The 24824-nt window shown below is 36.2% G+C and overlaps 1 protein-coding gene across 1 annotated transcript in view; it reads right to left on the reverse strand.

Annotated features, from left to right (window-relative positions):
* Nucleotides 1-24824, reverse strand: part of HEATR5B (HEAT repeat containing 5B) — a 109433-nt gene that overhangs the window by 78985 nt on the left and 5624 nt on the right. The window contains exons 4-16 of the mRNA XM_032410292.1: nucleotides 23414-23522; nucleotides 22091-22240; nucleotides 16652-16823; nucleotides 15046-15203; nucleotides 13864-14113; nucleotides 10162-10317; nucleotides 9406-9656; nucleotides 7730-7841; nucleotides 6084-6236; nucleotides 4946-5045; nucleotides 4145-4254; nucleotides 2848-3011; nucleotides 2122-2297 (exon numbers count right to left, since the gene is read on the reverse strand). Coding sequence (XP_032266183.1) covers nucleotides 2122-2297; nucleotides 2848-3011; nucleotides 4145-4254; nucleotides 4946-5045; nucleotides 6084-6236; nucleotides 7730-7841; nucleotides 9406-9656; nucleotides 10162-10317; nucleotides 13864-14113; nucleotides 15046-15203; nucleotides 16652-16823; nucleotides 22091-22240; nucleotides 23414-23522 — 2061 coding nt within the window. The remainder of the gene's footprint in view (nucleotides 1-2121; nucleotides 2298-2847; nucleotides 3012-4144; nucleotides 4255-4945; nucleotides 5046-6083; nucleotides 6237-7729; nucleotides 7842-9405; nucleotides 9657-10161; nucleotides 10318-13863; nucleotides 14114-15045; nucleotides 15204-16651; nucleotides 16824-22090; nucleotides 22241-23413; nucleotides 23523-24824) is intronic.

Consider the following 24824-nt stretch of genomic DNA (forward strand, 5'->3'; position numbering starts at 1 on the left):
ATACTAAACTGGGATCACTTCTTGCTTTTTATTTTACTTTTCTTATTTAACATTTTATAAGGAGTATTTTCTGATATCAAAACATTGTCTATGTAAAAAATATTCTAGTGGCTCCTGTGTGGCTCAATCGTTAAGCGTCTGCCTTCGGCTCAGGCCATGGTCCCAGGGTCCTGGGATCGAGCCCCGCATCGGGCTCCCTGCTCAGCGGGAAGCCTGCTTCTCCCTCTCCCACTTTCCCTCTGCTTGTGTTCCCTCTCTCGCTGTGTCTCTCTCTGTCAAATAAATAAATCTTTAAAAAAAAAAAAATTCTAGCCTGTCAACTTTCCATAATTGATTCATTCATTCCTCCATCACTGGATATTTAAGGTATTATTATATTTTTAATAGAATTTATTTATTCATAGTTCACCTTGTACACAAGTGATTTAAAATAGTTAAGATAATCCTGGATTCTAGTTACAGCTCTCATAACTAGCTATATAACTTTGGGCAAACCACAAACTCTTGGACCTGGATTTCCTTGGATTTAAAACAAGGACATTAAATTAGATGCTTTATGAGATTCTTCCACCTTTAATGTTCTTCAACATTTATGTGGCAACCAAATGTTCTTAAAGATATCTGGGTAAAGTAAAATTTCACACTGAAATTTTTCTTCTCAAATTAAAAAGCAATTATCAAGTAACCTACACATTTTTAAAGATAACACTTGTTATCTTTTATATTTATGTTATCTTTTATATACAAATATAACAATGTTTTAAAAGCATGTTTTTTATTTTTGGGGGGGAGGCACCTGGCTGGCTCAGTCCGAAGAACATGTGACTCTTGATCTTGGGGTTGTGAGTTTGAGGATATAGAAATTCCTTGAAAACAAAATCTTTAAAAATAAAAAATTAATAAATAAATAAGCATACACACACACACACACATATATAATTTTTTTTTTTTTTTTATAAATGTTTTATTTATTTATTCATGAAAGTCAGAGAGAGAGAGGCAGAGGCAGAGGAAGAAGCAGGCTCGCCGCCTAGCAGGGAGCCCGATGCGGGACTCGATCCCAGGACCCTGGGATCATGACCTGAGCCGAAGGCAGACGCTTAACCATCTGAGCCACCCAGGCGCCCCACATATATAATTTTTAAGATTTTTTATTTTTAAGTAATTTCTACACCCAACGTGGGGCTTGATCTCACAACCCCAAGATCAAGAGTCACACACTCCACTGACTGAGCCAGCCAAGTGCCCCTAAAAGCATATTTTGTTAAACAAGTTACCTGAAAGTATCTTACACTAAGTCATTTTCACTTTTCCTTTTGAGAAAACCACCATAAATAGACAAAATGCCCACTAAAGTTAGGGAGAGTGTCTGTGTACAAAGAATACAGCAAACCAAAATGCTCCTCTTAGAAAAACAACCAGTTATTTTAGTTTCCCAAGTTCAGACTCAAATCGAAAGACAAATGTTATTAGAGAGTAGACTTCTCACTCATTAACTTCTTCAGTAACAAAATCAAAAGACTTAAGCAAACTGATTTAATGATTCCTCGTTAAAGATATAGTGAAAGCCTACTTATAAGCTGTCAAATGAACTACTGAAATGAAAATCTTGCCGTTTAAGACATAGTCCACAATACAATGGTACCAGACGCTAGTACACAGAGCCAAATCTTAAGAACAATTTCAAATTATGTGGAATTTTCATGTAATTTTTTTCCATCATGTACGTGTCACTTATGTTATTAAATTTATAAGCCTATGTTTAAGTAGTAATTCACCTTATTGTAGGTAACTGGGATGGGAACCTATTGTTTGAATATAATTTATATGTATATATTTTTTCCTGATAACTTTATTTACGTTAAATACTTTAAAATTTTTAAATTTATTTTATTTACTTATTTTTAAAGATTTTATTTAAATTCCAGTTAGTTAACTTACAGTGTAATATTAGTTTCAGGTGTACAATATAGTGATTCAACACTTCCATACAACACCCGGTGTTCCTCACAACAAGCGCACTCCTCAATCCCCATCACCTCCTTAACACATCCCACTAACCACCACTCCTCTGGTATAATTTATATTTAACTAAAATTACCCGATTGACTTTATACTAACCGGTGTTTATAAGAAACATGAGGAAACACTACACCAAAAAGAGCCACGGAAGCATCAATGACTGAAACCCCAAGAGGAAGAGGACCAGGCACAGCTTCTCCAGCAGGGATTCGTAAGTAAATGGAGGATGGATCATGCTCCAGAGCCCCACTTCCAGATGCACTGTTTGGCTGGAGCTACAAAAAGAATGACATAAAAATCATTCAAAATCTACTTGAATGAGTATTAGTCCAGAAGAACAGAATGAGAGGAAGGAAAAAAGGTACCAGTATCAACAAAAAAACCAAGAATGACTGAATCTGAAAATTTCCAACAAAAAAACTACAAGAATGATTGAATCACAAAATTTTTAAATACATAAAAATATGATTTGGCCATGAAACAAAGCCATCAGTAACACCTTGTATAATTTTAAGAAAATGCTCATTCATTCTAAAACATTTTTATACTGCCCACCTTAAAATGTGCAAGCCAAACAATATCAGGAGTAACTTAAACCCACAAAAAATTCATTAAAAGAAGCTGTAGTAACTCTTTTTTAAAAGAGCAGAAGGAATTTACCTTTTTTCACTATTTATCTACCATCAGGAAGCTATCTTTAAATGTCTAAGAAAGCCAAAATAAAATTAAACTTTAGTCTTCAATATTTTCTTTTTAAATGACAATGTATAATAACACCATTGCTTTTGATGAATTTGTATTTAAATTCCCTGTATGGTTTGCTACCTGGTCTTCAATTGATTTATGATCAGTTTCTTGAAGCCAGGAACCTAGAAGAACACTGTCATCATAATGGCAGAGGGATCTGAGGAGGGAAGTAGTTGTGTTGGCTGAATTGTCAGTCAAAGTGAATTCTGCTACCAGTTCTCTAAGAAGTGCGTTGAAAGATCCTAAAAAACAGAACTTCAGATCAGACGTGAAAGAATAATTTTTATGAAAATTACAATCATTGCCCACAAAAAGAAGCAACATGTTCTAAAGGGATAAAATAATTAAGTCCCTGTTCTCTTTTTAAAAAAATCTATACTAAATATTTTAATGCTAGTTTTAACATACAATAACAGTACTTTCATTTTTATTATTGTATTATGCCTTTTAGCCCAAATTATTTAAAGTAACAAAAATACTCAGGAAATATTTATATTAAATATTCACATTTAAATTTAATGAATTTAAATATATTAAATATATTTTAATGCTTTAAATATCTATTTAAATATATTAAATATGATACAATTATTAATTAATTACCCAGTGATGTGCAAACACTGAACCAGAGCACATCAGAATTCTTGGGCATGGCTGAACTGAAGACAAATCAATGGCTTATTTTAATATTAGCATTTTATATAATATTTGATATCTGCAAAGTACATTATTATTCTCTGTCAAGATTCCTAAATTATTGTCTATATTATAAGAATTATATATTATATGAAGCAGTTTAGGGTAATAATTAAAAGCATAGAGGAGCGCCTGGGTAGCTCAGTTGGTTAAGCGTCTGCCTTCAGCTCAGGTCATGATCCCAGGGTTCTGGGATCCAGCCCCACATTGGGCTCCCTGCTCAGCAGGGAGTCTGCTTCTCCCTCTGCCTCTCCCCCGCCTGTGCTCTCTCTCTCCCTCTCAAATAAGTAAGTAAAAATCTTTAAAAAGTAAATAAAAGCACAGACTTTAAAGCTGAACCAGCTGGGTTTGAATCCAAGCTCTGCCACTTACTAGATCTCAGACTTGGGGAAGTTACCTTACCTCTCTGTACCCGAGGCTCTTCATGTGTAAAATATGGCTGAATTACCTCATAAAGTTGTGGTTAGAGTCAAAGGAGATAATACATGTAAAGAGATTAGAACAGACCCAGAACACAGTAAGTGCTCAACAAGTGTTAGCTTCTCTATATGAAGAAAAGTAACATGGTTGTCTTCCTCTGCAAAGTCAGGGGAGAGCCTTGGTCAGAATTCTGTAATACGGTGAAGAACTGGAAAGGTATACTGAAGAATTTTTATTAGATACTGTAAACTTTATTTACCTTCATAAGTTTTTGGAGGTAACAAAGCCAAGATATCATAAAGTCTTAAACGGACCATTGCAGCACTGGCTTTCAGATGAGCTCCATGGGCTTTAATTACAGACGGAATGCTAAAATATCAAAAGTATAGTTGGTATCAGCTTACTAGAATAAGTGTTACTTAAAACATTTTCAGCAATGTATCAATGAACTGTCAAAATACATTGGTATTACATTTTCATTTTAGTTTATTCTGTGGCCTTTACTGGAACACTATAAAACACAATTTTATTTCAACCCATACCATTACTATAATTTTATTTTATTTTATTATTATGTTATGTTAATCACCATACATTACATCGTTAGTTTTTGATGTAGTGTTCCATGATTCATTGTTTGCGTATAACACCCAGTGCTGCATGCAGAACATGCCCTCTTTAATACCCATCACCAGGCTAACCCATCCCCCCAGCCCCCTCCCCTTTAGAACCCTCAGTTTGTTTTTCAGAGTCCATAGTCTCTCATGGTTTGTCTCCCCCTCCGATTTCCCCCGCTTCATTCTTCCGCTCCTGCTATCTTCTTCTTCTTTTTTTTTTTTTTAACATATAATGTATTATTTGTTTCAGAGGTACAGGTCTGTGATTCAACAGTCTTGCACAATTCACAGTGCTCACCATAGCACATTACTATAATTTTTAAGGTCATTTTAAAACAGTAAAGTTTTACATGTTTCATATATGACATTAGAGGGAAATACAAAACATGACTATTTATAAATATGCAAAATTGGATGTTACCTTGTCATAACTGCTTACTTACTGTGACATCATAGTCATGGCACATTCAATAGGGGTCATCAATTTTCTAATCACATCTTCAGTTAGGAGCTCGGGGCAATGTGCAACAAAACTCCTCATTGCTAGATAAAATATTTAAAAGAACAGATTTAAGATAGCTTTTGTGAAAATAAAATTATAGAATTATATAAAGATACCTGTATTTCTCCATTATTATACAATATAAGGTTCTGAAATCAGGTCAAACCAAAAGAAGAACTAACTGCAACTTAGAGAAAAATCATTAGAAAAGTCTAGAAGAAAGGTGGACGGAGGGAAGATATCTGTTAGGGAGATTTCTGTGAGTGGGAAATCAAAGGTCTTGTAACATCACTAAATTCAGACAACTACAAAGAAAGCAGTTTCAAGACAGAACCAAGAGTGCACAAAATAGCTCAGATAGAAGGAACATCTTTGCTGCCCCTTTAGCTACAGAACTAAGACAAAAACAGCTCTTAGATGTGTGGGAACAAAACAGACCCCTTGCCCTGCCACCCTTATGCTTTAGTGTATATCCGTTTCCCACAATTTGGAAAAAGAAGCACTTTTCACTCTGAGATAAATCAAAAAAGAATAGAGTCACCCAGGGTAATTCTAGTTCCCAAAGGAAACCAAACTTGAGCCTTTCCTGTAAGTTGCCGACTTCTAAACAAAAACAACTTTACTCATGATTTTCATGACACTGATGTCTGGAAAAAATGCATCAACATTTGCAGATTTGATAATGCTGGCTGTCTGTCCATTATGAAAAGACGTACTGTCAACTCAGTGACCTTGGAGACCGTGAGTTTCTTCTTCCTTTGAATACCTACCGGGCTGTTTACGTGGTGGCCTGTGCCTCTCTGACAGGTGGACAACTGCTGTAACTGGGAATCAATAACTGGGCTCTGGCTCTCATCTTACCACTAATGCTAACCTCCTTTTGAGAGTCTCAGCTTCATTTCCATTGCAAAATTAGCAAACTGGCACAGGTTATTTATAAAGTTTCTCTCTAAATCTACAAGTCTATGAATTTATTATTACACATTAAAATAAAAATTTGAAGTAGTTATTTTCCTTCCCCTCACAAATATTTTAGTAATAAAATAATATTCTGAGAGTACAATCCTTTCAGTTCTTACCACATAAAGCTCCGGCACGACCTTCCAATGTTACCTGCCAGGTAAAAGAATCGCCTCGGGCCTTCTCAGCCTCCAATTCCTTTAGAGAACGGGGAAAAACATTTCGCCACAGTAACAACATCTTGGGCAGATGATAACGAACAACAGATGGTCCTATTGGAGAAAACGAGAATGCGAAACCATACATATAAACCACATATATAAACCATACATTACAAACAAAAGTCAAAGAGCCCCACACAGGCTTTAACAATACCCATCGTTTCACTCTATCTTTATCTGTAATGTAAGATTTTCAACGTGCGTCTTTTATTTTCCAGTTTGATTGAGAAATAATTGACATATATCGCTGTATAAGTTTAAGGCGTACAGCATGATGGTTTGGGTTATAAATAATTGTAAAATGAGTACCATGACAGGTGCAGCCAACACTCATCATCTCACATAGACACAATAAAATGAAAAAAAATTTTTTTTAAATTTTCTCCTTGTGACGAGAACTCTCAGGATTGACCCTCTTAGCAGCTCTCCTGTCTGTCACACAGCAGTGTGATCTGCAGCCACCGTGCCGCACACCACACCCCTGTATTTACTCAGCTCAGAACTGCAAGGCTGTACCTTTTGACCACCGTCCTCCACCTCCTCCTCCCCCGACCTCAAAATGTTTCTTAACATATCTATTAAAGCATAATGAAACTCACCTACAAAGTATCAACATTTTTAGCAGCCAAACGTAAATCCATAACAAGTACTTTAAAAGAAATTACCCAACTATATTCAGAATGGTGGCTTATGTATTATCAATAATGAAATACATCTGGGACACAGCTTATGACATCTTTTCTATAAATATACATGTATATAAACATAGACACCCAGTCCCACACACATACGTCTATATATTCCTCTATTTGGGGGGCAACTGATATGGCTAATTTTGTTTTATGGAGGAGCGGTATGTTTAGAACTAAGAATTTACATTCTAAGGAACTCCTTTAACATACCATGTAACGTATTTAACATAAATTTCTGGAAAAGTTAGCACTTTTTATTTTCTTTAGAAAACTAGGGCAAAGTATACCTTCCAAAAGGTAGACGCTCAAAGTGGTGAGTGATTCTGTAGAGCACACACACACATGAACTAAAAAGTAGACACATCTCATCGCCAGAACAACATGTCTTTCTGTTCTGTGTACAGTGCTAAACTTTGCCTGTATCTCAGATTTGTCACAGCACTTAGGAAAGTGAAATGCAGAATGGTAACCCCAGAAAAGCAGCACCAAAAAGACCATTTAAATGTGACTTTATTACCACCCTACCAAAATCATGTCACTCACATCACTCTGGGGATGGAATGTGCCCCCATACTCTTATCTCATTTGGTTAACACTAAGCCAATTAGTTAGACCAGGCCTATTCTGATAGTAAAGGTGAAACTTTGTTAACAAATTTCTCATTAAATGTACTTAAGCAGAAATTACCAAAAATAGGAATCCACTCCCAAATGAGAGGAAAAACACCTTCACCAATTTTCTCATGTCATTCACAGTCTAGAATGTGAAGTTTAATACTTTTAAATTAAACTTTCTTTATCGTCTACTGACAGTTATACAGTTAGACAAGATCCTACTCAAATATAACTATACCTAAAGTCATAAGTGCTCCAAGTAAAAGCCATCCAGCCTGGGTACGCTGTAAAGACAGCCTGCTATTTTGGGCAGCAGTTCGTAAGAGATCTTCAGCAATACTAACTACCATCTGCAAGAGAAGTTTAAAATTGGATTTTAACTGAAACAAGTTAAAGAAATCAAATAAGAAAATACATAGCTAGTGTGCTTAGTTAAAAAAAAAAAAGTTGTCCTTTTTTGTTGTTGCTGTTAACATGTCTTAAAAGAGGCAACATCAAGGGCTGCTCAATCCTGATTGCACGCCTGTCTCTGAGGAGACCCCACAGAGCACAGTGGTTAAGAGAGAGCTCCAGAGCCAGACTGCCTGGGTTCATATCCCAGCTTTGTCATTTCCTGGCTTTCTGACCTGGGATAACTTAACTTCCCTGCCTCAGTTCCCTCACTGGTAAAACAGGTATAACAGGAATGCCAACCTCACTCCAGGAAGCATTAAATAAGTTAATACAGCAAAGCACTCAGAAGAGTGCTGGTCCATGCAACCACTTAATAAATGCTATTATTGGTAGTACTGTTATCCTATATTCGAAGATTTGTTGAACTCCCATTATGTTTCTGCCATTAAGCTAATCTTATGGCACCTACAGTCTTATTAGAGAATCTGTCACAGGGAAAACGGGAAGTAACAAGCAGCACATGATTAAATGACAAAATAGTAAGACAGATGTAGTCGTGGTCTGCAAAGGGGAAGGTTATCCTAGATGGAGTAGCTCTGAGGAGACTGCATGAAAGAAATGACACTCTAATTGGGCCTTCAAACAAATGGATAAGTTTGGTACAGGTGACCAAGAAGGGGGACGAGATTCTAATGTACGAACAAAGGCATGAAGGCTGAAAAAGGAATGAGAAGAAAGCAAGATGACTAGTCTAAATAGAGCAGTGGGAAATGAGAATGAATGGGTAGAAAGAAGGCAAATTGCAGAGGTGCCAGTTTACCAGACAGAGGGGATTATGTTTATTCTCTGAGCACTGGGTAGTCCCGAAGGGTCTCTGAGCTAATGTGAAACATGGAAGTGGTATGGGGAGATGGGAGAAAGACTGCAGGCAGGATAATCAGAGAGGAGGCAGTCGAACAACAAAAGGAGACGGAAGCTGAGATTCGAGCAGTAGCTACAGAACTCTTAAGAACGAATGGATCTGGGCCTAATGTCCCAGAAAGAATCTACATATGCAAGGTTGCAAATAATATTTACATAAACAATATTCTTGAGAAAAAAACCATAATAGTATTAGCAGGTATAGTAGAAAGAAACTGACTCATAAAACCCTTCAACTATTATTATTATCAAAATGCTAAATGCAATAACATATACTCCTGATATCTTTGAATACAGCAATATGAATTTTTATCTCTAAAAGCTGAAAGAAAAGCTCTGATTTCCACATAATTACTGTAAAGTTTTTTTTCTCTAAAATAAAATGATACTACACCCGACAAAATCTACTATTCCTATGCAGAATTAAATATCAAATTGTAATTAGGGTCTGTCAACTCCATATTGGCAGAACACTGTTTTTTATATTACTATAGTAAAACTGTTGTTTGATCACCCAGCTCAACATTAAACACAGAAGGTGTTCCAATGAAGACTAAAGCCCACATGACAGCACTTATAATTCCACGGTCTCTGTCATACCTTTCCCTTGGCATGAGGAATGCCCAACGGACACTGATGAACTCCACCTAACAAAGCAGCCATTGCAAAGCTGTATCCGCTAACAGCTTCCGGTGAAGTTTTCAAGTTGTTGAGCCGTTCTGCGCACCTGTCTAGAAACGGCGTCAGCTGGAATGGTAAAGCCACGGCCACACAGCGCAAACACCAGGCGGCGGCAAGCCGGGCAGCCATACTTGGATGAAGAAGCACTGAAGTCACGGTTTCCAAAAGTCCTAAAGAGAAATACACCAAAAAATGCCTCTTTAATAAAGTCCAATGATTTCATGAACAAGAAGAATATGTGTAACATGATTAAAATCATAATCATTATGGTTTTACCCAAATACTTTCAGAACTTTGCCAAAACACAATACATTATCTCAGAAATAGTAGAGGATTTTAAAGGAACACTTTCTACAAAAAAAAAAAACATGTATAATTACATCCCCCAAAAATATAAAGGTTGATGTAAAAATTAAATGTGTATTCAACAAATTTTAGCCAATTATTAGAAACAAACTACTGTGACTTTGTCTCCCCAACCTTTATTTCACCATTTATTCAACATTCACAAACCCAGTGAATCTTAACTTAAATAAAACTGAACTTTGTTAACAAATCATCTGAAAACTACTCATTATAATGGGAAGTAACTAACCAGGAGTTAAATATCAATCACACTTATGACTTTTTTTTAAATGGTAAAAAGAATCCCAGCAAATAAGTGAATTATCATACCTATAGATGCTTCCTGAATAAGAGGGGATGCAGTAGCATTCAGGCTCTGTACCAGGCTCCCGAGTTCTTGGAGGGCACAGACCATCACATGCTGGCTTGCTGCAATGTCTGCTGCTCCAGATTTGTTTTCACCACTAGTATCATTCACTACTGCTTCTGGAAACACAGAATCATGTGTTTGATGTGGGTGAATTAAGTTGTGACAAAACTTTTTTGATTTCTACAACTGACATTTTTATACCAGTATTTGCACCAGTTGATGCCTGGGTGTTAAAAGCTCTGTACGTAACTACTTCTTAGCAGAACAGCAGTGTAACTAAACACTGAAGTGACTGAGAACACTGTTTAGTGACATCAAGGCGGTACTGAAGTATGCGCGGAGGTATTCTGCCTGCGTCCAGGAATAGCCCTAACTTGAGCAAGCAGCAGCAAAGCACAGTGTACCAAAGCACTGGCTCCCCAGAAAGGCACGTGGCTTCCAATCGCAACTCTACCAGTCACATCAGCTACATGACACTGGGCAAGCCACTCCACTAACCCAAGTCTCCAGTTCTCCTTCTGCTGAGAGGGATAAGGGACTATCTCAGAGTACTGTGGTGATTAAAAAGTCAATTCACATAAAGAACAGAGCACAATGCTTCCCACAATACACATGCACTCAGTGTCAGCGGCCATTATTGTTACTTCAATATTATTGTTGCTACCTCAAGTGCTGCAATATATGGATAGCAACATTGTCGAATTACTGACCAGAAAGCAGATCCATAAGGAAACTGGCTTTAGAATTCCTTACTGAGATGCTCCTCAAAGTTCCTGTTAGCTTTGCTGCCCTCTTCCCTGACCTTTCAATAGAACTGAAATGTATTTAACATGTATTTAATTTTGCTTTTAAGATTTTTAAAAAATCAAATGGTTAATCTATGACCTTAAGATTAATAACCTTTACATGACAGTAAAACTTCCTCACCTTTTTTGCATTCATTGTGCATTAATAGACTATAAGATGAAATCAGAGAGGGAGACAAATCATAAGAGACTCTTAACTATAGGGAACAAACTTAGGGTTGCTGGAGGGGAGGCAGGTGGGAGGATGGAGTAACTGGGTGATGGGCCTTAAGGAAGGCACTTGATGTAATGAGCACTGGGTTATATGCAACTGATGAATCACTAAACTCTACCTCTGACACTAATAATATACTGTATGTTAATTAATTGAATTTAAATTTTAAAAATAGACTAAAATATATATAATATATAATAACAGAATAGATTAATACATTATAGACTGTAATTTTCTCTTTTTTTCAAGATTTTATTTAATTTATTTGCCAGAGAGAGAGGGAGAGAGAGCGGCAAGGCAGAGGGAGAAGCAGGCTCCCCGCTGAGCAAGGAGCCCGATGTGGGGCTCAATCCCAGGACCCTGGGATCATGACCTGAGCCGAAGGCAGATGTCCAACCGACGGAGCCACCCAGGCATCCCCAGACTGTAATTTTCATTATGGACCTCGTTATTTTTAGCTATTTCTGGACTTCGAAATGCAGGAACTGTATCTTTTGATTGCTAAACCACAGATCCTTGACCAGGTACTATCCATATCTGGTTCACTATTTTTTTCCCACAATCTGGCACAGTGTTTCTAGCCCTTAAACATTTCTTCAACATATTATTGTACAAATATTTTTCAAGTTGTGAACCTAGGACAGATTACTGTTTTAATATAACTGAAGAAAAATACCTCATTAATTTAAACACCTTTAATTCACAATTCATAACTTTCAGTTAGCCCTCTGCATTTAAAAATGCTTTGCTTGGGGCACCTGGGTGGCTCAGTTGGTTAGGCACCCAACTCTTGATTTCAGCTCGGGTCATGATCTCAGGGTCATGGGACTGAGCCCCAAGATGGGCTCTGCGCTCACATCACAGAGTCTGCTTGTCTCTCTCCCTCTGCTCTTCCCCCTGGTTGTGCGTTCTCTCTCTCTCTCAAATAAATAAGTAAAAATCTTTAAAAATAAAAAAACAAAAATGGTTTGCTTGATGTGGATGGAGCTAGAGTGTATCATGCTAAGTGAAATAAGTCAGTCAGAGAAAGACAAATACCATATAATCTCACTCATATGTGGAATTAAAAAAACCCAGATAAACATATAGGAAGGGGTAGAAAAGGAGAGAGGGAAACAAATTGTAGAAGACTTTTAACAATGCAGAACAAACTGAGGGGTGATGGAAGATGGTGGGTGGGGGATGGGCTAGAGGGGTGATGGGTATTAAGGAGGGCACTTGTCGTGATGAGGGCACTTGTCGTGATGAGAATCACTGAATTCTACTCCTGAAACCACAATTGAACTGTATGTTAATTAAAATTTAAGTAAAAAATTTTTAAAAATAAAAAAATAAAAATGGTATGCTAAGTAAAAGCTATTATAAACAATGAAAACTATAACCATTTGTGAATTTACTTTTACTGATTTTATAAAATATTTAATATATATTCTTTAAATATAAATTACTGATTATTCTCTATTCATTAAATTGTTATTTTTTTAAAAGATTTATTTATTTATTTGAGAGAGCGAGAAAGAGAGAGAGAAAGCAAATGGGAGAAAGGTAGAGGGACAGAATCTCAGACTCCCCACTGAATGCGGAGCCTGAATGTGGGGCTCGATCCCACAATCCTGAGATCATGACCTGAGCTGAAATCATGAGTAGGATGCTTAATCGACTGAGCCTCCCAGGTGTCCCAAGCAAAGCATTTTTAAATGCACAGGGCTAACTGAAAGTTATGAATTGTGAATTAAAGGGTGTTTAATGAGGTATTTTTCTTCAGTTATATTAAAACAGTAATCTGTCCTAGGTTCACAACTTGAAAAAAATTTTACAATAATGTGTTGAAGAAATGTTTAAGGGCTAGAAACACTGTGCCAGATTGTGGGAAAAAAATAGTGAACCAGATATAGATAGTACCTGGTCAAGGATCTGTGGTTTAGCAATCAAAAGATAGATTTATTTATTTCTAAAGACCACTATTAGGCAATATAATTTGCCTGATTAAGGTTAAGAAAACTGAACTGTCCTACGGAATGTATATTTTACCTTTAGTTCCCTAATCGGATTAACAGCTCCATGAAGGCAGGAACTTTTATGTCACTCATTATTCAAACCCTGAATTACTGCTTTGCAATCTCAGATACTCAATAACTACTTCTTAAACTGAGAAATTTATAAAATGGACATTTCTTTTAATTATGAATAACTGAGGCTTCACAGCATATCCTACAGTGGGCTAATAACCACCTGTAATTGCTCCTAAGTCTTCCTATTACGCCTATTAACAAAAGGAAAACAAACAAACATGTGTTTATAAAACAAAAGGCCCAAGCAGAAAAATTACAACAGGTTGTTCCTCAAAGATAGCAAAGCACTATGCTGCTGCATACCAGGAGAGCTAGAACATCAGTACAGGTACTAGAAATGAAACAGAAAACCTAACCTTTCAAACATGCTACTCAAATCTTTAAAAATTCTATTTCACTGTAATTATGTTGTTTTAATAACAAATAAGAGTACTCAATAAAAGTGACTCTTAAAACACAGTCCAGAAAAGGACATGAACTAATGAGACCCATTAGTATTTACTAAGCATAATAACATAAAGCTAAATGATTACAGAAATCAACAACACACATCAAGATATCAATTCTTACCTACTGCTTTCATTTGTTTTCCAATAGCTTGGCATATCTCTTTGGCAGCTGCAATCTGGGCTTTTTCACCTAGCAAACTGCCCACAGTAGCTCTTAGGATAAAGGAGACACATCGTCTTGAGTACACAGCCTCTACATGTGTTTGCGTTGCCCGAGGATGGGAAACCAGATCAAGTACGTGGGACAAGAATGTAGCAAAGCTACGCTCCAACCACTGACCACCCAATGTAGTTACAAAAACAACATATGCCTATAAATAAAGATATGAGATTACAGATAAAGCAATACAGAAATAAATGATCACAGCACACAAAATAAATTATATTTGAGATTAAAGTTGAGAAAATTCAATACTTAAAACCTTTTTAGTACTTCTAGCATAGGAATTACTGGTGGAATTATCTTTGGCTAAAAACTGTTCTTAGTAGCTTCCTGAAGAATGTAAAATGACAGTGAGGAGGGAGGGAAGGAAAGCTGAATTCATCCTGATGATGAGGAAGGTAATAGGTTATAGGATTAAGAAAACTCTCACATCCTAAATAAACATTGACCTAGGACTAGAAAGCCCTGCTTGTGACCGTAAGATAAAAATGGTTTACTTCTACTTTACACTTGTTTCAGGAACAATGTACAGTTGGAGTGATTTTGACTAAGATCACAAAGAAACATTTTATCTTTTTATGTATTAATTATTCTTAGATCATTAACCATAACACCTTATTTGCTTAATTATTATCTTGCAATTTTAACTACAAGTCAGGATTAGTTTCATAATTACATTGGTGATAACTCATTAATGATAAATCCAATCGAAGTATTAACCAATACGATTAGCTACAGAGTCATTGGAGAACATTAAACTCTAAATGCCTCAAGCTATTTGAATACAATTTCAACTAAAACTGAATTATTTTACATCTGATTTTCTGCCAAGTAAAATTTGGGAAAATGTTGGATACTTACATAAATATAGCAGACAAAGGCTTATTTGCACATCATTAAGAATCTATCTTTCCATATAAGTGTGTAATTTGGAATTTGAATGTAATTCATTCGTTTGGTAAAATAAACATTTGGGAAAAAAAAAAAGCAGACAATATAAAAAATCTGTGTGTACTGAGTCTTCCGTGAGATTTCACCAGCAATGTGAACGGAATTCTTTCATACGTATCCATTACAAACCTGTGTGACTCCAACTCTCACTTCACGATTAACAGACCCTCCGACTTTTAACATCTCTCCACCACTCTTTAAAAAACCTGACCCTCCACGTAGAAATCCTGTGGCCATGAGTTCTAAGACTTCATCAAATGTCGCTCGCTTCACGTTCTGGCGCATTACTTTCAGGAAGAAAAGTAAATTCATAAGCAATATATTTTGCTATTCATTGGATAATATTTTCTAATAAATTTAGCTTAAAAATTCAAGTAATTATTTTTAAGGATCCTTAAACCACTACAAAGAGGGTCCTTTCATTGTCTTATAGTCTTTAAATTTACAATGTACTTGCAAAAATAAATTCAATTTTGAAGCAAAAAATGCTAGGAAACATGGAAGGAGCTAGAAATTAAAAGAAATTCATTAAATCTACGCCAAACATAGTCTAATAATGTTAACCTTGATATATGTAACACAACAAGGACAAAGCACATTCATAGCAGATACTGCTAATTGATCACAGCCCTCCTTCCCAACAGAGTAGACTCAAAGAAACTTTGCCAAGTCCATGCTTTCTAGACAACAGTTAGCAATAGATTAAAATGTCACTGGACTGCAGCCGAATTGCCATTCCCTTGCACAGAGCTTCATATTTTATAAAGTCTTTCACATACAGCTGCAAACATAATCCTCACAAAAAGTCTGTAGGAGAGGTATAAAGCTCATGATTAAGTATGTAGACTTTGGAATTTGGCTGCCTGGGTTTGAATTTCAGCTCTGATGCTTAACAGAACACTTAAGAGAACACAAATTACACAATCTCTGTAAGCCTCAATTTCCTTGTTTATAAATTGGGAATAGTAACAGTACTTATAATTCATAGGGCTTTTGTGAGGATTCAATAAAACTCAGTTATATGCTGAATTCAGTGCCTGGTACATAGTACTTAATAAACGTTATCTGTCATCATTATCATCTAATTGCACAGACTGAAATTATTATCGTTAAAGATAAAGAGACTAAAGCTCAAAGGGTTTCACAGCTAATTAACAAAAGAGCTAGGACTTGAATCTATAACATCTGATTCTCCTTCTACTACACAGAGCTGGAGTAGGGGTGGGGACAGTAGCAGGCGTGGCCGGGCTCCCTCAGGGTCCACTCACAACCCTCACTGAGGCACCTCTATGCAACTGTGAGGCACAGCAGAAGTCACAGGACAAATGTCTCTGACTCTGCTTACAGTAATGGCCAAAGAAAAAAGAAAACAAAAGAAAAATAATACTGTACTATAAAAGGGATCTACTCATCAGAGTTTGCAAGTAAGGAAGCATATTAAGTGCCAGATTCCAGTCCCCTGAAGATTATACAAAACCATTTCATAAATCTTACTTGCTTTTATATCCAGTATACTTGATAGATATTATCCTGTACATTATAACCACAAAAAATGTCTTGTCTATATCAAGGAAAATGCCATTTGGGTAGTTCTATTCCCTGAAAAAGTAGACAAAGACGCTTAACAATTTAAATCTTTCAAGTGACTTGCCTTATAACAAGTAACTTATTTAGATAGATTTCATATACCTTCAAATATCTGTTACAGTCTACATCAGGGATTGGCAAATGATACCTGTTGCTTGTTTTGGCATCAACGCTGTAGCCATGACTGTTCCTAAGAGTTTAGACACTGCCACTCGAACCCCATAATTTGAGTTTTCCAAAGCCTTAAAGCAGTGAGTGGCAATATTTTCCAACTCAGCAGTCCACATGAACACAGCTTCATTCTGTAGTTCTAGTAAACACTGGAATTAAAAAAAAAAAAAAAGTAAATTACATCCTAGAACTTCCACTTCCAGAGATATAGTAACAAGATTCAGATTTACTCTCTCTCCTGAAATAACCAAAAAATTCAAACATACAAAATAAGAGTTTTCACGACACTGGACATTAGGCAGTGAAGGAGAGCAATGCTTAGGAGATGGAAAACAAACTTAACCCTGTAATTGTCCCAGCTTACTGCCTCGAGAGAGTTTTCAGTACTTAGGAGAAGACATTTAACACTAAACTCCTGTAGTATAAAGAAGAAAGGTCTCAAATCAATAATCTCAGCTTCAACCTTAAGAAACTCATGACGTAGAGCGAATTTAGCACAAAGTAAGCAGGGGAGAAAAGAGAATAATAAAGATAACAGAACTGAAATAGAAACCTGAAAAAGAATAGAAATAAAACCCAAAGCTGCTTCTTTGAGATGACCAATAAATTTGATAAATCTCTAGCCAGACAGATAAAGGAAAGAGAAAAGACACCAATTACCAAAATTAGGAATGAGAGTGGTCACATAACTACAGATTGACTATATATTAAAAGAACAAAGACAATATCATAAACAACTTTATGCCAATAAATTTGACAACTTAATTGAAATAGACAACTTACTAAAGAAGAAACAGATAACCTAAATAGCCCAGTATTGATTTTTAAAATTGAATTTGTAGGAGCACCTGGGTGGCTCAGTCGGTTAAGCCTCTGACTCTTGGTTTTGCCTAAGGTCATGATCCTGGGGAGGGGGGGCGTTGTGGGATGAAGCCCTGTGACCAGTTCCTCGCTTGGCAGGGAGTCTACCTGAGATTCTCTCCCTCTGCCCCTCCCCCATGTACTCTCTCACACACACGCACTCTCTCTCAAATAAATAATCTTAAAACTGAATTTGTGTACAAGTAAAACTGGGGAAAACTAAACAAGATCAATGGACTATGTCAATGTCAACACTATTATACTAGTTGTAATATTGTATTATACTTTGCAAGATATTACCATTGGGAGGAACTGGGTAATAAAGACATCTCTATATTATTTCTTATAATTGCATGTAAATCTACCATTAAATTAAAATAAGAAGTTTACCTAGAAAACAGCAACAACAAAAACAACACAAGAAATCAAATATAAAACAAAAGGCACTTGACAAAATCCAACATCCATTCCTGATAAAACCTCTTAGCAAGCTAGGAATATAAGGGCACTTCCTCAACTTGCTAAAAGTCATCAAGAAAAACCAACACTAAATGGCAAAAAACTGAATGTTTTCTCCATAAGGATCTGGAATAAGACAAGGATGTTTGTTCTCATGTTTTTTTTTTTTTAAGATTTTTTTTTACAATAGCACCAAAAACCGTAAGATACCTCGGAATAAACCTACCCAAAGAGGTAAAGGATCTATACTCTAGGAACTACAGAACACTCATGAAAGAAATTGAAGAAGACACAAAAAGATGGAAAAATATTCCATGCTCATGGATCGGAAGAATAAACATTGTTAAAATGTCTATGCTACCCAGAGCAATCGATACCTTCAACGCCATCCCGATCAAAATTCCAATGGCATTTTTCAAAGTGCTGGAACAAACAATCCTAAAATTTGTATGGAATCAGAAAAGACCCCGAATCACCAAGGAAACGCTGAAAAAGAAAAACAAAGCTGGGGGCATCATGTTGCCCGATTTCAAGCTATATTACAAAGCTGTGATCACCAAGACAGCATGGTACTGGCACAAAAACAGACATATAGACCAATGGAACAGAATAGAGAACCCAGATATGGACCCTCAACTCTATGGTCAAATAATCCTTGACAAAGCAGGAAAAAACATGCAATGGAAAAAAGACAGTCTCTTCAATAAATGGTGCTGGGAAAATTGGACAGCCACATGCAGAAGACTGAAACTCAACCATTCTCTAACACCATTCACAAAGGTAAACTCAAAGTGGACGAAAGACCTCAATGTGAGACAGGAATCCATCCAAATCCTAGAGGAGAACATAGGCAGTAACCTCTTGGACATCGCCCACAGCAACTTCTTTCAAGATACATCTCCAAAAGCTAGTGAAACAAAAGCAAAAATGAACTTTTGGGACTTCATCAAGATAAAAAGCTTCTGCACAGCAAAGGAAACACTCAACAAAACAAAGAGGCAACCCACAGAATGGGAGAAGATATTTGCAAATGACACTACAGATAAAGGGCTGGTATCCAAGATCTATAAAGAACTTCTCAAACTCAACACCCAAAAAACAAATAATCAAGTCAAAAAGTGGGCAGAAGATATGAAAAGACACTTCTCTGAAGAAGACACAGAAATGGCTAACAGACACATGAAAAAATGTTCATCATCATTAGCCATCAGGGAAATTCAAATCAAAACCACATTGAGATACCACCTTACACCAGTTAGAATGGCAAAAATGGACAGAGAAAGAAACAACAAGTGTTGGAGAGGTTGTGGAGAAAGGGGAACCCTCTTACACTGTTGGCGGGAATGCAAGGTGGTACAGCCACTTTGGAAAACAGTGTGGAGGTGCCTCAAAAATTTAAAAATAGAGCTACCTTATGACCCAGCAATTGCACTTCTGGGTATTTACCCCAAAGACACAGATGTAGTGAAAAGAAGGGCCACATGCACCCCAATGTTCATAGCAGAAATGTCCACAATAGCCAAACTGTGGAAAGAGCCGAGATGCCCTTCCACAGATGAATGGATAAAGAAGATGTGGTCCATATATACAATGGAATATTACTCAGCCATCAGAAAGGATGAATACCCAACTTTTACATCAACATGGATGGGACTGGAGGAGATTATGCTAAGTGAAATAAGTCAAGCAGAGAAAGTCAATTATCATATGGTTTCACTTATTTGTGGAACATAAGGAATAGCATGGAGGACATTAGGAGAAGGAAGGGGAAAATGGGGCGGGGGGAATTGGAGGGAGAGATGAACCATGAGAGACTATGGACCTGAGAAACAAACAGGGTTTTAGAGGGGAGGGGGGAGGGGGGATTGGTTAGCCCAGTGATGGGTATTAAGGAGGGCACGTACTGCATGGAGCACTGGGTGTTATATGAAAACAATGGATCGTGGATCACCACATCAAAAACTAGTGATGTATTGTATGGTGACTAACATAACATAATAAAATTAAAAAAAAAAAAAAAAAGATTTTTTATTTATTTGAGAAAGAGTGAGAGAGCGCGTGCGCATGCAAGCATGAGAGGGGGAGGGGCAGAGGGAGCAGGAGAAGCAGACTTCCTGCTGAGCAAGGATCCCAACACGGAACCTGATCCCAGGACTCTGTGATCATGACCTGAGCCAAAGGCAGACGCTTAACCGACTGAGCCACCCAGGTGCCCCTGCTCTCATGTTTTTAATTCAACACTGTATTGAAGGATTTCTCCAGAGCAAAAGGTATCCTTATTGGAAAAGAAGTAAAACTGTCTTTATTCTTAGACAACATGATTGTCTATGTAGAATATCTGAAAGAATCTATTAAAAGAGATGATAGAATTTTTAAGTCATTTAACAACTTTGGCAGATACAAGAACAATATACAAAAATCAAGTGTATTTCTGTGTTATCAATGAACAATTAGAAATTAAAATTTTAAAAATCAATACCATTTAAAATAGCATTGAAAATATGAAATACTTAGGGATAAATCTGACAAAAGATGTCCAAGACCTATAACTGGAAACCACAAAATGTTGCTAAGAGAAAACAAAGAAGACCTAAATAAGTTAGAAGATTTAATATTGTTAAGATGTCAACTTTTCCCAAATTGATCCATAGAGTCATTGTAAAATACCAGTATGAGTCAGCATCCCAGCATGGTATTTTTCTAGAAATTGATAAGTTAATTCTAAAATTTGTATGGAAATGCAAAGAGCCTAGAATACTATTTTGAAAAAGAACAAAGTTGGAAAGTTAACACTACCTGGTTTCAAGACTTATTATGAAGGTACAGTAATTAGGACAGTGTTATGGACATCAAGATAGATTAGTGGAACATTAAATAGAGTCCAAAATAGACCCATACACATATGGACAACCAACTTTCAACAAAGGTGCGAAGGCAATTTAAGTGAAGAAAAAATAGCGTTTTCAATGTGGTACTGGAACAAGTGAATATACACATGCAAAAACAAAAAGAACTGTGATTCATATCTTGTACCATATTTAAAAATTAACTCAAAATGGATCATATATCTCAGTATAAAACTATGAAACTTCTAGAAGGAAACATAAGAGAAACCTTCAGTCAGGAAAAGTTTTCTTAGATACAATACGAGCAGCACAGATATAAAAATTGGTAAATTGAAAAAAAAACTGGTAAATTGGACTTTGACAAAATTCAAAACTTCCCTTCTTTCCCTTAGAAAGGCACTATTTAGAGAATGAAAAGACAGGCCACAGCTGAGAAAAAGTATTTGCAAACCGTCTATCTGATAAAAAAATATATAAAAACTCTATATAGTACTATCAAAACTCAATAATAAGAAAACTACTCAATAAAACAACAGGCAAAAGACTTGAATAGATTCTCCATCAAAGGAGATATGGATGGCAATAAAAGTACGTGAAATATGCTCATCTTTAGTCCTTAGGGAAATATAAACTAAAGCCACAATGAGATATGGGTACATATCTATCAGAATGGCCAAAATGACTGACAATACCAAATGAGGATGTGGAGGAATTAGAAATCTCATACATTGCTGGTGGAAATTAAAATGGTACGAGTACTTTGGAAAATAGTTTGGCAATTTTTTTAAAAAGTTACACATTAATCTATCATACAATCCAGTTATTCCACTCCTAGGTACTTATCCAGGTAGAATAATGCATATGTCCACACAAAAACTTGTACACAGATGTTTATAGCTTTCTTTCTAATACCCTAAACTGGAAGCAACTCAAATGTCCTTAACAGGTGAAGGAATAAACTAATTGTGGTACATCCACACAATGACATACTACTCAGCAATGAAAAGAAATGAACTGGTGACACAGGTAACAATATAGATGAAGCTCAAGATAATTATGCTGAGTAAAAGAAGCCAGACCAAAGAAAGAGAGCACATACCCCATGATTCCATTTGTATATAATTCTACAAATTGAAACTAATCTATGAGAACAAAAAGTACGCTATCACATTTTAAAACTTTAAAAGAAAAAGTCACTGTTTAAGAGGAAGCAGGGAAAGGCATAGCATTATAAATCAGCAAGTACTAACCTTGGCAACTGCACATCGAACAGCCATCGACCTGTCAGTCAAGAGGGACCTGGCATTCTTGTAAATATCACGATGAGAGGAAGCCGCTGCACCTCCCAGTCCATTCAGAACTTTCTGTAGGCTCATTAAGATTTCACTTCGCCCTTGAGACTAGACGTGAACATAAATCAAAACTAAAAACTATGTTGTAAAACAAGTTCCATGTTTAAACAAGAACATAACAAAATACAAAAGTTTTCTGGGCTTCATGGCCTCATAGTCTTACCTTCATACTGTAAACAGTAAGTAATGAAAAATAAAATAAAATTAAGTATCCTAGACAGTACCTGAAAGGTAAGAATAAGTATTAACTTCAATTAAATAATATCTTGCTGAGGAATCAGGTTACCACAAGAAAACATATTCTAATGTTTCCACAACATGAAGTTCAAGTTAATGAGAACATGAAAATAAAAATAGTTCCCAGAAGAGGGAATCTTCAGCCTTCTAAGACAAAGGAATTAGACTGTGAGAGTCCAGGGCTTGGTCTAGTTTTAGTGAACACCAAGTTGATAAGGAACTTTCAGAAGTAACACCAAATTGACATGACAAAATAGAATTATTTTTCCTCTCAAGTCTTAAGCCCCATTACCTGTGAACATGACTTTATTTGGAAATAAGAAATTAAAGAAAGACAAGGTCATACTCAATTCAGGTGCGCCCTAATCCAGTCACTGGTATCCTTATAAGATGAGAAGAATTTGGATGCAGAACACAGATGCACAGGAATAACACCATGTAACAACAGAGGCAGAAATTAGAAGTGCATCTACAAATCAAGGAACACAAAGGAACGCCAAGGATTGCTAGCAAGTACTAGAAGGGAAGAAAGCAGGGAAGGATTCTTCCCAAGGGTCTTCAGAAGCATGGCCCTGCCAACACCGATTTTGGGTTTTTGCTTCCAGAATTGTGAGACAACAAACTTCTGTTGTTTTAAGTCACTGCGGTCATTTATTACCCAAGGCAACCCTAGGAGACTAATACATTTGCTATGGCACAAAAATAAAATGGCAGTGCAAAAATATCCATAGGGCTAAATAAAAAATAATAGGTGAACCTATTTTTTGCCAAGGAAAAGCATTCTTTCCCTTCCCACTGAAACATAAGGTAATACACATTAAAGAAGGGACAAGAGTATTTTTTTGCAAGTAATAATCTTACATTACCTTCTTGCTAAGCAGTATGAGTATCACAGTGACAGAAAAAAGGCAAACATATATTTTTACTGACATCTAACTCTTGCCACAAGCAAAACATTTAAATAATATTTGTTGTAAAACTTACCTCTGCACTTTTCAGAGATTTCAAAAGATTATTCACTGTCTCTGGAAATGCACTTCCTAACATTCTCCCCATTTTTTCATAAAATGCTCCAACACAAGCCACTGCAGCCCTATAAGAAGTGATGTTTTCACTGGTCATTGTTCAGGTTAATAATACAATTTCATGATACCTTTCTCATTTTCAGAAGTCAATTTGTATTTGTGTAGGACACTTCTCGCTACAAATCCTTAATTCTCAACTTTCAAAAACATCTTGCTTATCTATTCTTTATAATCACAACAAATACTATGGTTGATCAAATTGTATTCTTGTTAGGAATATAGGAGAATAAATATATATTCACATAATAAATCACACCCCTCCTTTGGAAAGAAATCCAAGTTTTCCTTTTATGAAGACTTCCCATATTATGTCAATCTACAATGATTCCTTCTCTTCTCTCATTATATATAACATTTAATGTTAACCACTCATTTTGATAAAAATTATGTTATTTATTGTGTTCTGACTTGACCATTTAAATGTGTATATCCTAGGGGGCTTGGCTGGCTCAGTCAGTAGAGCATGTGACTCTTATCTCCTCAGGGTCGTGAGTTCAAGCCCCACGTTGGGCATAGAGCCTACTTTAAAAATAAATATAAATAAATGTGTGTATCTTATCCTGCCAATGGAAATGTAAAATCCGGAAACAGGGAATCTTACACATTTTTTTATTGCTCACAGTTCCTGCCTTTTAATATACAAATAATAGTAAACAATTACTTGTAAAATTTAATCTAAATGGCTTTCATGGAACATTTGGCTACACAGAAGAAGAAATGTAACAAAAGCCCATCTCTTCAGGACAAAGGAAACCACTCCATCATCAGTTGTATGAATAGTAAATAAGCGAGTAGCTGTGAGTTTAGTTTAGAGGCAGGAGTACAGAAGAGGAGTGAAGAGTATAATCTTTGAAGTCTGGCAGATCCATGACTAAATCCTAGAATCTGCCACCTAATAATAGCTATGTATCCTGAGCAAGTTACTCTGAGGCAGACATTAAATACACTCGTGTCACTATCACATATGTATTAAATAGTAGAATCAGGGAATCAACCTTCACCTGGTTGACTCTAAATCCTATGCTTTTCTCAATACTCTCCAGGTTGATAACAAAACTAAAAAGGACTGAGGTCACATGCCAGAATATTTAGGGAATTCCTAAACAAAACCCATGAATCCACTGGAAATACATATGAATAATAAGGAATATATGATAAATTCTACTTAAGCAGAACTAGAAAGTGATGTGTGGATTTGCTAAGTGGTGGAGAGCTAAACTATCAAAGTATTAACACAGCTTCAAATTCCAAAATAAATTGGAAAGCACTAGCGCTCTCTAATCTCTTCTAAAACTTTTGAGATCTACACT

The sequence above is a fragment of the Phoca vitulina genome, unplaced genomic scaffold (genome assembly GCF_004348235.1).
Source record: "Phoca vitulina isolate PV1807 unplaced genomic scaffold, GSC_HSeal_1.0 scaffold12, whole genome shotgun sequence".
NCBI lineage: Eukaryota > Metazoa > Chordata > Mammalia > Carnivora > Phocidae > Phoca > Phoca vitulina.